This window comes from Larus michahellis, chromosome 3 (genome assembly GCF_964199755.1).
Source record: "Larus michahellis chromosome 3, bLarMic1.1, whole genome shotgun sequence".
NCBI lineage: Eukaryota > Metazoa > Chordata > Aves > Charadriiformes > Laridae > Larus > Larus michahellis.
In genome coordinates this window covers 37897984-37912605 of record NC_133898.1, presented here as the reverse complement: position 1 = coordinate 37912605, position 14622 = coordinate 37897984, and the positions used below count along the sequence as shown (strand labels likewise).

Sequence of the window (14622 nt, the reverse complement as noted above, 5' to 3'; positions counted from 1 at the left end):
GTGCATTTCATGGCAGTGCTTTGCTGTGCGATGCCATGTCACTACTTGGAAGACATTTAAAAAATGGCAGCAGGGGAGCATAAGAAAGCTATGTTGCTGTTTCAGTTGATTCCCCTCCGCGTTCTCTTGTACTGCCTCCTGTGTTAGTGAAACTGTACAGCTTTCAGACTGACTGTGTTACAAACTTCTAATACACTATTTAAAATGACATTTCTTTAGTTTGTTTTTACACAAGTCGTTAAATTACAGCACTCTGTTTCTGCTGGGTTCTTAAACAGGCAATGATGGCAGTGGTGGGCCTCAGCTGGAGAGTGAGGGGACACAGGTTCTGTGCTGAGAGCTGCTGACCCGCTGGGAGCTCAGGAAAGCTGAGAGGTTACTGGAGTCTTCGCAAACAAAGGAAGCTAAAAAACAATTATGTTTCCTGGGATTTGTCCATATTACAGCTATGACTGCCATCCTGTAATACTCACGTCATAAACCTGATGAAATCATAGTTTTGCTAGCAGTAAAAAAGATTATTTTTTCCAGTCTCCTCTATTTGTTTTATTTTTCATCAGAGTTTTCAGCATTTTGGGACCATTATTGGCTTTCAGTCAAGTTGTTTAGGGGAATGTCAAAACAGAAAATAGAGCAAAAAGCAAGGGTTTTGCTTCATTTGTGCTTCATATCAGCATAATTCACATTAGCTTTGTCTGATCTACATTGGCATAAACACAGGTGAATCAGGCTCAAAATCCCACCCTTCACAGTCCTTTCTATCTAGTCAGTTAACTACTTCTTTAAGAAATGACTGAAGATGTTACTTTTACACAAAGATGGAAGAAACACAAAGTTATTTCATACCTGTAGATTTTTTGCCTCTTCAGACCACCAGACTTCGAAGTCTTTTTGGAGCTTCATCTTGACTTTTTCCATAAGAAGCTGCAGGTGCTCAATCTCTACCTTCAGCCCTTTCAGGTGATTGAACATTGTTTTATAACTAATATGAGAAGAAGAAGGTGTATTACAGATCTTCCGACACGTATCTGAACAAAGCTTTATCCTACCTAGAACAGTTAACAGATTTAAACTAGAAAAGACTATGTAATAATCAGAGATGCAGGGGACACAGACAGCGTGGTGGTAGGAAGAGACATCTCATATTTTATAAGAGCTTCACTCAAGCAGGATCACTATTGATTAACAATTAAAATACAGGTTCAATCAAATATTCAATAATCAATTATTTCTTTTGATTTCTCAGGATGTTACCATTAATAAACAATTGGTTGACAGAGCCTGGATTCAGATAAGAGCTGAGACTGATTCCCCTTTCAGATGGAAGCTTCATTAATGAGGCCTCCTGGCTAACATATAGTTGGAGATTTACCATCACAGATTGCACATAACATAAAGGCTAGCAAATTACTTAGAAGTGATATCCTTGCATCTATTTTCTTCTATCCTCCTGGCTACAGCAACATTAGAGCAAGGATTGGTTAACCAACGCGTATTCTGCGTATTATTTACACTTAGTCAATGCTGCATAGCCCAAAGGTTTTCCTTATGTCAAGGAAGCCAGGATATTTCTGAATCAACCAAAAAGGTTCACAATACATTTGGATTCAAACAACAAGTTTCTAACACTAATCCTTAGGGAGGACATTAAGATATTTTTATTTACTTATAGCCATCGGCCCAAGCATAAATTTTCCCCGCTTGTGTACTGTGGCGTCTTACAGACAAACCAAGAGCATACACACAAATTTAAAAACTATTAGGGAACGACAAAGCTGACATTTTGAAAATGTCAGAGAAAACCCTGAGGGTAGCTGTGTGTGCAGAATTGTAACTAACTGGAATATACTGTCAGTATAATTTATCTTCTGAGGGATGGCAGAAGTTTGAGGTACGATTAATACCTTTTTTTTTCTTCTTCCATTTGCTTTCGAAGTTTCTCTTCTACTGGATCAAGCGTATTTAGCTCTTCAGAAGGACTGGAAACAGCTATAGAAGAAATGATCAGATGTAAGCAATTACCATATGATATCAAAAGAAGCAACTTCTAATTAGAATAAAACCTATTTTTTAAGAGGTAGGTAACGAAATGGGGATCATTAACCATTTCTCTCTTCTGGAAATGTTTCTTTAAATTCCTTATTTAGGCCTTACTTAGTGTAAGAGACACTCGATAACTAGTGATTTGAATTAAGTTGCTTTTCATTTTTTTTTTCCCAGTAAAGACTGGAATATTCATTTTAGATATGAATAAAAGGGAGTTTACCAGTCCATTTTAAAAGTTTGTCTTTGTCATAAAACCCTACCAAATGCATTCAGCCTGACAGTTTTGGCTACAAAGACAAGACTAGAACAGCAATGTTGTGCCTGGAAATAGAGCACCAGAAAGGACAGTAAAAGACACATCCTGAAGGAGAAATTAACTTTGATAAGCAATAAATTCAGACAATTAGTATAAATAAGGAAAATGTCCTGAAACTATGTGAGAAATTTTTCAAGGTAAAGGAGAACTGAGGAAATACCTTAGAAGTAGCCTAAGTTAACCTAAGAAAGCAGCTTAGGAATTCCCTACCCTATAACAGAGCTAGTTAGCATGCAATACACAATATGCTTATTCTGACAAATGGCAAAACAGTCTTCCTATCATGGGTTATATGTTCAGCAGTGAAAGGAAATGTAAAGTTACCTGCTAGTGTTACAACAGTTTCTGTTTCTAGGATGAATGAGAACAGCTTAAGGTTCCCAAGAAAACATGTTTAACCTTTTTAACTGAAGAAAAATGAAAGAAACAAAAGATTTGCTGTACAATACATGCAAGTTTCCATTCCAACTATTATTTCTGCCAAGAAAATAAATTCTATGTCAACCTGTCATGAGGCCTGAGGAGTGCACCCTCTCTTCAAGGAGAGGAATTCTGTCTGGAACAAGAGGGCAGTAATGACCCCTCTCCGCTTGTCAACGGGCCAGCTGAAACCATTAATCTTTTGTTGTAGCAGCCTGTAGCTTAATACAGATGCAACTGAAAAGCTTTTGGCGTACTTAATACAGTTAATGTTAATACAGACAGCCAAGGTGGATAAAGCCAATGCACAATTCTCATATCATACATCGAAAGGCTTTGCTGGATGAGCAGATCACAAAAGAAGGATAGGGTGAAGACATTTGTTGTGGAGAGGGTACCCTCAATAGATTAAAAAATAAACTGCTAGGAATATTAAAGTGAATGCGCAAGCCAGGAGGTGCAAACATCATGGCAGAGGAGACGCTACAACAGTGGCATTATACAAGAAGTTATACACAATGGATAATAAGAGGGCCATCATAATCATGACAGAACCATTAAGGAAAGCAGTAAACCTTGCAATGATTACAGGGGATCAGGATTTTCTGATTTGTCAGATTTCATCCTCAGGAGAAGGCATAATGTGGGAAAGCGCAGGGAGCTTGTGGGGAGACACTTACTGCAGAGCTCCTGAGGCTTCACACTTGTGGCCTTCATGAATACACAGAGAAATGTGCTCTTGTGGAACAAACTGAAGCAATTTAGGGAGTTACTGCCTCCCAAGTGAGCCGTGCTCACAGATCACGTGAGCATCCTTAGTATGTTTCCATGGAAAGCCAGCCAGACTTAGCTTGAGCTGTCTTCAGCAGTGGTTAAAGGGGATTCTCCTGAGCACACTGAAGTACATTTGGCCTATTTACACAACCTGTTACGGTGTCTGCGTTCAGGAGGTAGTGGCTCTAGCCCCTTACAATGAAGGGAAATAATACAGAGTGGAAGACAGTAACATCTTAAAATGCTAATGCTGTTTCTGAAGTGAAGAACATGAAAACATCACCGAATCCTGCTAGTCATTACAGAGCAATGCAAGGCCATAATATTGCAGCTTTCCTTCCCTGATTTATTTGGACATCTAGTACTTGGAAAAATATTTTTGCACTAGCTCTGAAAGGGCAGCCAAACTTAGGCAGAATTTTGTCACATATACAAAACCACCAAGAAAAATGCTTTTCTGCTGCTTATTACATGCTGTAGAAGGGATCATTTGGTTGCAAGTTATCTTCAGAAATAATAATAAAGCCTTTTATATGAGATGAGAACCTCTTATCTCACAAAGGCCCCAGCATCCTCGACACTGAATAGAGCTATGCCCTTTATCTCTTGCAATATGCTAGTGATGAAAGCAAGAAACACAGCTGTGGGCAAGGTGAGCAGCACAAAGTTTTGTGTATGTACAGAATGGAAAGAGATGAGTACACTGCAAGATGATGGGGCCCCAGCAGCAAAAATAGCATTGGATATTTCATCAAGTAAATGGCTAAAACTTAAGACATCCATCACTGTGTTCCAGTCGCAAAAGCAGAAGAGATCTGATCACAGTGTCAGGTGAAGTCCAGTGGTTAGTCAAGTCCAGGATGTGCGTACTTGGGCACTGCTTTGTGATTCTCTGATGTCTTTTCCCATGCTGTTGCAGTCTCCATTTCAGCTTTTTGTCATGCCTGCTCTTTGCAACAACGTGCTTGTGAACTGAATAGCATTCTGCTCTGAAGACTAGACCTTTATGAATCTGCCTACTGTAATATATACAGACAAACACATGGCTCTCTCCTGATGTTCCAAGCAAAAGAGATCTATGGTCTGGTGGGGTGTATTTCAACCCTTTTGTTTGCTGCTGCTTCTGCCTTCTCCTCACTCCCTGCTACTTCTTTTCTCCCCTTCCCCCTTTACCTTTCCTAAATTCCTGCAGTGGCTTCTTTCTGCCCCTGGGCCCCTGCTGCTGCTGCCTCACAGCCCTCTCCTCCCACCAGCTCAGGCAATTTCAGCTACAGCTGAAGCTAGGAAGCTAAGGCAGAGCCTACTGGCTCATTGGATCTCGTGTGTAATGTTAGCATTCTTCAGTACGCAGGTTCAGTTATTTTAAAATAACATGAGAGGGCCAACTGAGTGGACAGACAGTAAAACAAAGAAAGCATAATATTTAATCACAAATTTAAGATAGACACCCAAGAAGAAATACTATCTTTATGCTACAGGTTTTTATTCCCCTAAAGAGTTTCTTTTTATTATGGTATGTCAGGTATATCTGCCTGCCCATGCAGAAACAGAAAATGTTTATTAAAACATCAAATCATTTTATCTATGTATTAACAGCATATATACGAAGTATATGTAAATGGTGAAAAACTGAAAATTCACAAGACCCAACTTTTGCCCATATACATTAAAAAATTTGCAATATGTTAAAAACTGCAGATGTGCTACTGCTGAAATGTTAACTATCAGATATAATTTCTGCAACTGCCCAGAAGAACACAAACTGGTATCTGCTTTGTTCACTCAGGGTTGACTTTTAATTCATTGATTGACAGTTTGTCATATGAAACTTGATTGTACAGTTCAGCTCTATGCTTTTAGTGCATCAACTGAGATGAGCCATTCAGCCGACTGCAATATCACGTGCACTTTTAGTGCCCCAGTGACGTCTCCTGGGAAACAAATGCAGTTGCTGCAATTTGATCCTGGACAATGCAGATCCAGGTTTCAGGGATGCAGGGGAGGTACGACGTGCATGTTTAGGAAAACATTGCCTCTGTGTATGTTAGGGGTTTCTGTTGGCATAACTCCATCCAATTCTATACAGCAGAGCTATTTTAGCAGAAGTCAGCAATGTGCTCATAAAGAGTATTATTTCCTTTACATTAGCGTAACTGCACATACAGCTGAGTGGCAAAACTTATGAATTCCATGTTGTGAAGTCTTTTGTTAAGAGTACTGAGTCACACGAAGTAAAGAAGAAATTTTGACAGTGCTACATTGAGTAGTGGAATAGCTAACAACTTTTATATTTATCTTCAGGCTAACTGTTTTCGTTTCATCTTCAGATACAACTCAATTGGTGGAGGGAGGCACAGGATACAATTGATACCAGCTGCCTGCTTAGAGAGGAAGGTGAGCTCTGCATAAGTTAACACTCGGTTCATATCATGAAGGTTTGTGGGTTATGGTTTGGTTTTTTTTTCGTAAAGAAGACCGTAAGAGGCTTTTTAAGATATAATGATTTTATTCTAATGAAAGGGCAAATTTTGGAGCACAGGACATAGTAAATTTTACAAGACATTCCACATCACCAAATCACACAGTACCAGCAAGAAAAGATAGCACCTGCTAAGCGGATCACTATTTCAAAGCAATATGGCAAGCATGGATGAAAAACAGTATTTCTAGCATGAGATACCAAGTGTTATCATGATAGTTTACTGCAAGCTGGCAACAACTTGAAATACCATGGCAGATTCTTGTCTACAGTCAGAAAATTTTGCAAGAAACTCTCAGTGACCCTGAACTTTATACTCTCTGGGGTGCTCATATATTTCTCGACCTGAGTGTATCCTAGAAGTCAAACTCCTAGGGATTTATTGTCTTGTGCCTCAAATAACATTGTGCCCTGCCCTCCAGCTGTACTTTTGCAGTCAAAGATTTTCATTTTTTCACTGGATAGTCTTGTGTTTATCTGCTTAAATTTATAGTTACTTGAAGTAACCATATTTAGAATTGACTTCAGTATCCAGTTCATATTTTTACTGCTTTATTTATCAGCTTTGCAGCTTTTGGCAAACTCGGGCTTCAGTGCTTTCAAACTGGAGCGTATGCTGTCATTTGGGTTTTTTAAAAAGAACTACCCATCCATTGTTATTCAGGATCAGCTTACAAGTAATATTCCCCTTCTTTCTTATTCCTCCCCTGGGCCACGTCACCCTGTTTGTCACCAGGCACCATGTGTGTACCTTATACAATAGCAAAGATGGGTATGCACAATGAAACTCAGGAGAAGATGAAAATACCCTAATGTCTGGAAGAGTATATTATGGGTTTTAGCGCAATTTACTCCTTACCCTAATGCAATAGGTTTTTGAAAATTTTGCCCATTGAAACAAACTGTCCTATTTTCATCACTTTACAAATTTGTGCATGTGTGGGGTATTAAGGGCATGTGTAGTTTGTTGATTTTTAGTAAAAGGGTCCATTGGTATGCTGCTTTTCTTTGTGTCATTGTATTGTTTATTGTTTTACTGGCTTAATATTGGCTCAAACTAACGGACTTCCAATGCACACCTGGAAAGTGGAGCTATTTTTTCCAGTCTCTGTGAGATGTTTTGGCTAACTACAGACTCACACTTCAATTCCTTCAAGTTTCTTCTTTGAAACTAGTCATCTGTATATTTGCTCCTGAAAATACATGGCATATGAAACAGAAGGCGTTGCCTTCATGTCAGCTGCACAAAAGCCATAAAAGTTTCTGAAACCATTGTGGCTAGAAGTTCTCTGTTGGTTTCCAAATATACAAGTACAATAGACTGGAAAAAAAAAAAGGCAGCTTCAAGTTTAATATATTCCGTACACGCTGGTTGATCTAGTGGACTAGTAATATAGCTGGGTCAGGAAACCCCTACCAACTCAGATTCTTGCCTATGTTTAATAAATGCATTTTACCATTTGATTACATGAGATTATTGTTGCATTGTTTATCTTGTTCATAATATTAGATAAAACCACACCTGATATTTGAATGATCTTTCTCTGCCTCCCAAGAAGGGGCGTGGTTTGTCATCCATACATTTTGAGGCTTTGTTAGCATTCATTTCTACAACATCCAAGAGCTTTCATGGAAAAAAAAAGTCTCTCTGATAAGTTTTTTCATGCTTTTCTTGAACGAAAACATGAAAAACACTTCTGAAGTTGGTTGCTTATCATGAAACTCAGACATTAGGAATACGCTGCCACCAGTGTGCAGACTGCAGTTGCAATAAGACCATAACATTTGTAAAGCAATGCCTGGTCAAGATTAAGAACTTGCCTGAGAACAATATAGCGTAACTTTACTGACAATAAGAAATATCTAAGGGTGCTAAAGGTGCAGTCACACTGAGTGTCACACAGCATAGGAGAGATGCTGAAGCTTAGTGCAACGACATTTCTTACTGGGGATTGTCAGATAAGCAGATGTACAGTTTGCAGTTCTAAGTACCAGCCTTACTGTGCCTGAGCAATATACACAGGCATGCACAGTAAATCCTGTGCTTGCAGGTCACATTTAGGAATGCAGTGCACACAGCAACTGTGGGATGAATTCAATAAGTCTAATGTTTTCTAAAACTAAGGGGTGTTTTACCTGCATTCTGTGTGGAGCTCTGGCTGTGGTTGTCAGTACAAACACTCTCAACAATGCACAAAAACATTTATTTTGGACTGTACACTGAATTTATATCAATGCCATTTGAAAGAATACTAAGGAAAAATAAGTATACATGTTTTATACTTAACTGCTGCTGTTTCAGCTGTGTATAGGTCATGCAACTGGTGTGTCACTTCAAGTTAGACAATAAATCAGGTTTTGACCTTGATTCAAGAAGTGAATACTAACCAAAAAAATGTATATGGGCATATCAGCCTGAACAATTTTGATCTTTCTGCTGCAAGGTATTAGTAAAAGACCTTTCATCTGCAAAAGAGAAGTAGAGGAGATGGAAAACAGAAAGGAAAATTACACCGTTGTTGGTGAAATCAATATATTATGAGCATAGGGTTGCACCATACAGTGTTTAGTTTAATCCTTGCCCCAGATAAGACAAAAAGGTGTTGGGCCTGAAGCACCTCTATCACAGATCTGATTTTTTTTTCTGTGCAAATAGCAGGGAATATGTGCTAAGACCTCACATCAGTAAAGTGTACAATAAAGACCAAAGCACCACAGAAGTTTTGTTTCCACTCTCCTACCTGGCTACTCCATTAACCCTCTAAAATTGTTTCCTGAAAGCTATTCTAAATGTTGGTATGATGTACGAGTTTTCCAGGAAATTTCTGAAGCCACAACCATGGGATTTCATGTCAGCAGGGAAGTTATTCTTTAAGAAGATTCATTTTGATGTTGTTCAGTGTTCTGGCACACGTGCTAGTTCAGGGCCATCCATATACAACCTGGGCAGCTATGGGGACCAGATTATGGTTTTGGGACCCTCTGTCCCTGCTGGCCACACTCATAGCCTACATTGAGTGCCACACTTTTGCTGGTCCTCCCATGTACGTACCCGTTGGCTGCAGCTGCAGAACAGCTAGGCTGCCCGTGGTGGGCTACCAGCTCAAGAAGGTGCAAGAAGAATACAGGTATTTAGGCATTTCTCATAACTCAGCTCTTTCTTATGACCTATGAAGGAAAGGACGTCGAGCTCGATGTTCTGGTAGCTGCTGGCTGAATTACACTCTACTGTATACTGATAAGAGACAATCACGACATACCCAGAAACAATTACAACTTATCCACAAGATTCTTATCTGGAGAAGTATATCCATCCTCTGTACATTTGTGGGATATTATTACTAACTACTTGTTCCAAGTCATTATTTTCTTTGATCTTAAACATGCCAACATTTCTGAGCAAAGTTGTGAATTAATTCTTTTAGCCATTTCAGCAAAATGTAAAATGGAAGAAGTTTTTCACCAGATTTGCAGTTTGTTCTGAAACACTGTATGTCACATTAGCCATGCTATTTCTCATTCACTCCTTGTCCTGTGCTTTACATGATCAGATGGAAATTGCTATTCTAGGTCTGACCTTTACCTTGCAAAAATCAAAGCAAATTCAGATGTGAAAGAGCTCCATTTTTTGTTTACAGTTCCTTAGATTACAGAACTTTTGTTTGTTACAAAGAGCCCTCACACAGGAAACCTTGATTGATAGAGAACTAGTCAAGCTGCCCAACATGCTCACTGGACATAGCCAAGAAGAAAGAAGTTTTGAGCATCTTAAACTGTAAGTTACTTCTGGTTATCCTACCAGCTTTTTAGAGCCAATAAAGAGAGGCTAGTCTGAGATACACTGAAGCTAAAGCAAACAAGCTTAGGCCTAGAATCAGTGGACTGTGTGCATAAAACCAAATTTATGTTCTGCTCACTCCACCTCAACTCCTGTCTTACAATTACAGGATCATTCTGGTTGGAAGGGACCTTGGAAGGCTGCATGGTCCAACCTACACCTCAAAAGTTGAGTGAAAACTGAATCAGATTAGGTTCTCCAGACATGTCGCAAAAAACTCCAAGGACAGAGATCCTTCAGACTTCTCTGAGGACCTCTTTTAATGTGTTACTATTCTCATAGCAACTTTTTCCTAATATCTTAATCTTAGTAGACCGAATCAGAGAATTGAAAGCTTCATCTCCAGATTCTGTCTTGCTTACTTAATAGTCGGCAGGAGTCTCTACATAATAATGCAATTCCCACTGAAATTTTCAGTATTTCAGAACAAATACTTATTGCAAGGGAGCTTACAGAGACTGCAAGCTGTTCCTACAACAGTGAAATGCTGAAGTCAATGTCAATAAAACTGAGAACTGGATAGCTGTGCTACAAGTTCATGACTTCTAATAAAAATATCACTTGATCCAAAGATGTGTCTGCTCTTTTTTGAGATCTGATAAGCTGAAGTTGAGTGGATCACAGGGGAAATTGAATAGGAACCTATCAGTAATCTCAGAATTTTCTCTGACAGTTCGGGAGAGCATTTTTGCAAAGATCTCCAATGAAGATGCAATATTCTCTTTCTTCAAGACACAATGTAAGGGAAAACTCATGGCTGCCTCTAGAATTGCACCTATTAAAACCTGCCAAAAAGAGTAACGGAAAGAACACAGCAACAAATAAAACTACAAAACACCCTGGAATGACTGAAGAGAAGCTTATAGAAAGAAAGGTCTGTGTGGGCTTGAGGCCTGAATGGCCAGGTTTAAGAAGTGTCTTCTTATTAGAATATACTCCTACAGTTTTAAGCTTCATTCCTACTTAATACTGGGAAAACCCCAAAATATATTACCTAAGAAACATCAAGTACTGCCACCAGGGAATCACTGCTGCTTGTCTAGCTGCTGCTTCAAATCCGTGGTTCTTTTCCCTGATAGTAATCATCTTTACAGAAGAACTTGGTACACACAGAAATACAAAAGCTCTTCAAGAGCTCAGAGTTTTAGCCTTATATTCTGCTGACTTAAAGCACAAAATAGCATGTGAAACCAAGTCTGTTAGGGTGTGTAACTTCACAGTTACCACAGGCTAAAGCCTACGCTTTTTTCCTCCAAGACAAATTTGGAGTAACTACAATGACTTAAATACAGTGCAGTAACAAGAAGCTATACAGATCCTCTAATCTACATACAATATCCTATATAACTACTTATATATGTCTTCAAAATTAATTGTCCATCACTATTTCAAGCATTTGCTTAAAAACTGATTTGGTAAATATTTCTAAAAGCACTTCATAGGTTACAGTAAATGCACAAAGCAAATTAAAAAGTAACTTTATCTTTGTCAGAGTATAACTCTTGTCTTAAAAAAAGGCAGAGGTACTTGTTTCTGAATTTTCAGCCAGTTTTGCTATTGATATCTTTGTCTTAGCAATAGTGAAAATCGTCATCCTTTTTAACAAGAACAATCTTACCAGATCTCTGTCAAGCTCAGAATTCCAAAAATAAACCTTAAACCTTAACCATTTCTGATTTTTTTCCTTTGAAATAGAAAGACTGAAGAAATGAAACCCATCACTAAAAAGAGTGGCCTTGATGCCACTAGAGGTCACCCTAGGAATAAAATCAGTGCCCTGCATGCACAAGAATAGCGAGCGAACTTTTACAAAAACACCGCTGTTGCTTGAGATTTCAAGCATAAATATATAGAACGTAACACACAGAAACATTGTGCATATAAAAATTGTGAATTTCTAAGAGAAATCTTTCCCTTACTCTGAGGGCATTGCAAACTGACTACACTGCTCTTTTCATTTTTTTTTTTTTTTTTTTAAGCTAAAAGTACACATTTGACAGACTGGAAATACATGAACCCACACACATGGTATTAGAGGAAGCATCTTTGGATGGCTAGCATCACTGGGGACATGTTGCTTTATCTCTTGTAAAAAAAATAAATCTTAAAATTCTGGACTTCAAACAGATTATTTCTCTGAAGTGCTTTATTTAGCCCATACATAAGATATCTATCATATTTCAGCACCCGGAATGATGGTCTTAAAACAGGCCATCTATTATTCTCCATGGACTGCGTTGGATTTGTGTGGGAAAACACAGGCTGCCACTTTCCTCAGCTTCTGTCATTTTGTGATTGAAAACACTTGTGTCTCTTCATTTCATGGCATTAGTACAGATCAAGACTCTCCTGCTTCATATGAACAAAGTTAAAAGGCATCTCAGTTACAAGATGTAAGGCAGTGAAAGAAACTGAGCTCATTTTATTTAAATATGGATTTATTTAAATAAGAGATCAACTCTGATGCAAACCAGCAGTTTGGAAGTGCTATGTGCTTTCCATTCACACAGTTCACAGCAGATGAGTTCAAGACAGTTATTAATTACTAGGCTAATCAATGTTATATATGTTATATATACGTAGGATGCTGCGATGGTTGCAGAGAAAACTATCATATGCTTCCTAAACATACCTTGTATCCTCAACAGATAAAAAACATAGTGGCCCAGCCTTTCTAGTGGCATGGGCTATACTGGAAGTGTTCAAGGTCAGGTTGGACGGGGCTTTCAGCAACATGATCTAGTGAAAGATGTCCCTGCCCATGGCAGGGGGGTTAGACTAAATGATCTGTAAATGTCCCTTCCAACCCAAACCATTCTCTGATTGTATGATAGCTCACTCTGGACAAGTGAGAGCAGCAGTGCCCAATTCTATCTCTCCAGATACGCAGAAATGTATCAGACAACATATTTGCATTCCATCAGGTATAGGATATACAGTAGGGGCAGCTTCTCAGAGCACCACAAGATAGTGCATTGGAGGAATAGTTTCTTTGAAATTCTTTCCTAACACTGGCTGGATTATTCCTGCAGTAGTACCCCGATGCATTATACAGCGCTGTCTGTCCTTGCTTTATTCTGGTACTGATCATGCTGTTCTTTCACTTCTAATCAAGGAAAGGTGAGGAAGCAGAATGAAACACACTATAGAGGTACACATAGCATGGTAGGAAAAAGGGCATAAACTGATACTAATATCTTTAGACCAGGTATGTAACTTTAAAAATGTAGGAAAAGATGTAGGCAAAGCTATAGAGAGAACACAGATAAAGAGAAAGCTCCCTATTTTTGCTTAAAACAAATGTGTATTACAAATCCAAATATAAAAATAACAGATGCTAAAATCCTTGCTCTCAGACATTTGCCACTCCAAATCAAATGCTGGTATGCATTTTCGGGGATTCAAATATATCCGTTATTTTTGACTCACCTAGTCATTTCATTTTTCATGAGGAATGGGCTTTTTCAAAGGAAGTTTGCTCAAAAAATAACTTGGGAACAGTTCTTTGAATAACAGCAGAAATACAAAATCTTATTTCTAAAAGCCAAGTTACAAAACCTGAGAAAACAAGTTATTTTTTTAATAAAATGTTGATAAAACTAGGCCTTAATGGTGAAATCCTTACAAAGGATGCAGATTCATTAAAAAGACCCATATTTTCCGTCTTTACCCATGTTAGATTGTACAATTTTTTTTTGTTTTCAAATAGCTCTACAGATACAATGGAGTTGGACAGAAAGAAAGAGATTAATTTGGTCCCAACAAATCTCCCCAGAAGCAGAAATGTTTTGCCATCTCTTTATGTTTTCAGGAGAATCCCAAAAGAACTGATAGGTTGCTACTAGCCCAGATTTCGAAAATTACATAAAAAGAGAAGGGAGGCTCATGGAGAACAAGAATAAGAAAAATATTTGAAATGGAAAGCTTCAAAACTGCATTTCAACTGAACTGATAAAGTAACTGCAATTATCGATAATGATGGGCATGCTGTACTGAAGATGCTGCATCACTGTCCGCAGACTCTACCATTCATGTGAATTTAGAAAACACATTTCATACTGCACATAATGAATGACCCTTCTGTGTATGAAGCTTTGTGAGGATCTGCTTGAAGCTGACTGAACAGCCTGGGGGACATGAAGATTTACTAAACTTTTCTGCTGATAGGGGCAGTTCAGCCCGGAGTATGTTCAAGAGCTAACCCAACAGAGGCCTCTACTTGAGATGCAGTTGAATAGACAAACTGTGCTAGTCTCAGTTCGGTTTCTTCTGTTATGGAAAGTTATTGTACAAAATATGCTTTTGCTAGCATGGCTGCCTGTCCGTAGAAGTATCTTCCCATTACAATATGTCATAGGATTTCCTGTGTCATCAGGCAAGTCCAACTTAGGATTCAGTCTTCAGCCAGTGCTGGTGAATATTATTACATTAGCCTAATTGTCTCTTTGTAATCATGTTCTATCAATGCAAAACTGGAATAAGATAATGAAGAATCAGGTCCTGCATTTTACTGAATGCTAGATTAAAGCATCTTAAGATAATGCTTCATTGGAATCACATAAAATATGTTTTTCTTCTACAACATTGTAAGCCCCAGGGAGGGCTTTTGTTACCACTCTTCCATCTTTTCCACCCAGAAGCATGCTGGTGACCCAATGTTTTTGCTCTGTCAGTACTTCAATAGTGTGCACACTATTTCATTTTAAATACTGCCTAAAAATGCAGTTAAGCATGTCTTTCTGAAAGCTC

At 38.5% G+C, this 14622-nt stretch overlaps 1 protein-coding gene across 7 annotated transcripts in view; it reads right to left on the bottom strand.

The window, feature by feature from the left end:
• KIF6 (kinesin family member 6) overlaps window positions 1–14622 on the bottom strand; it is a 179959-nt gene that overhangs the window by 21659 nt on the left and 143678 nt on the right. For all 7 annotated transcript variants that reach the window (XR_012586107.1, XR_012586108.1, XR_012586109.1 and 4 more), the window contains exons 17-18: window positions 1905–1989; window positions 847–982 (exon numbers count right to left, since the gene is read on the bottom strand). Coding sequence is in view for 2 of the 7 variants with exons in the window: in XM_074579707.1 (XP_074435808.1) it covers window positions 847–982; window positions 1905–1989 (221 nt within the window). In the remaining 5 variants the exon portion in view is untranslated. The remainder of the gene's footprint in view (window positions 1–846; window positions 983–1904; window positions 1990–14622) is intronic.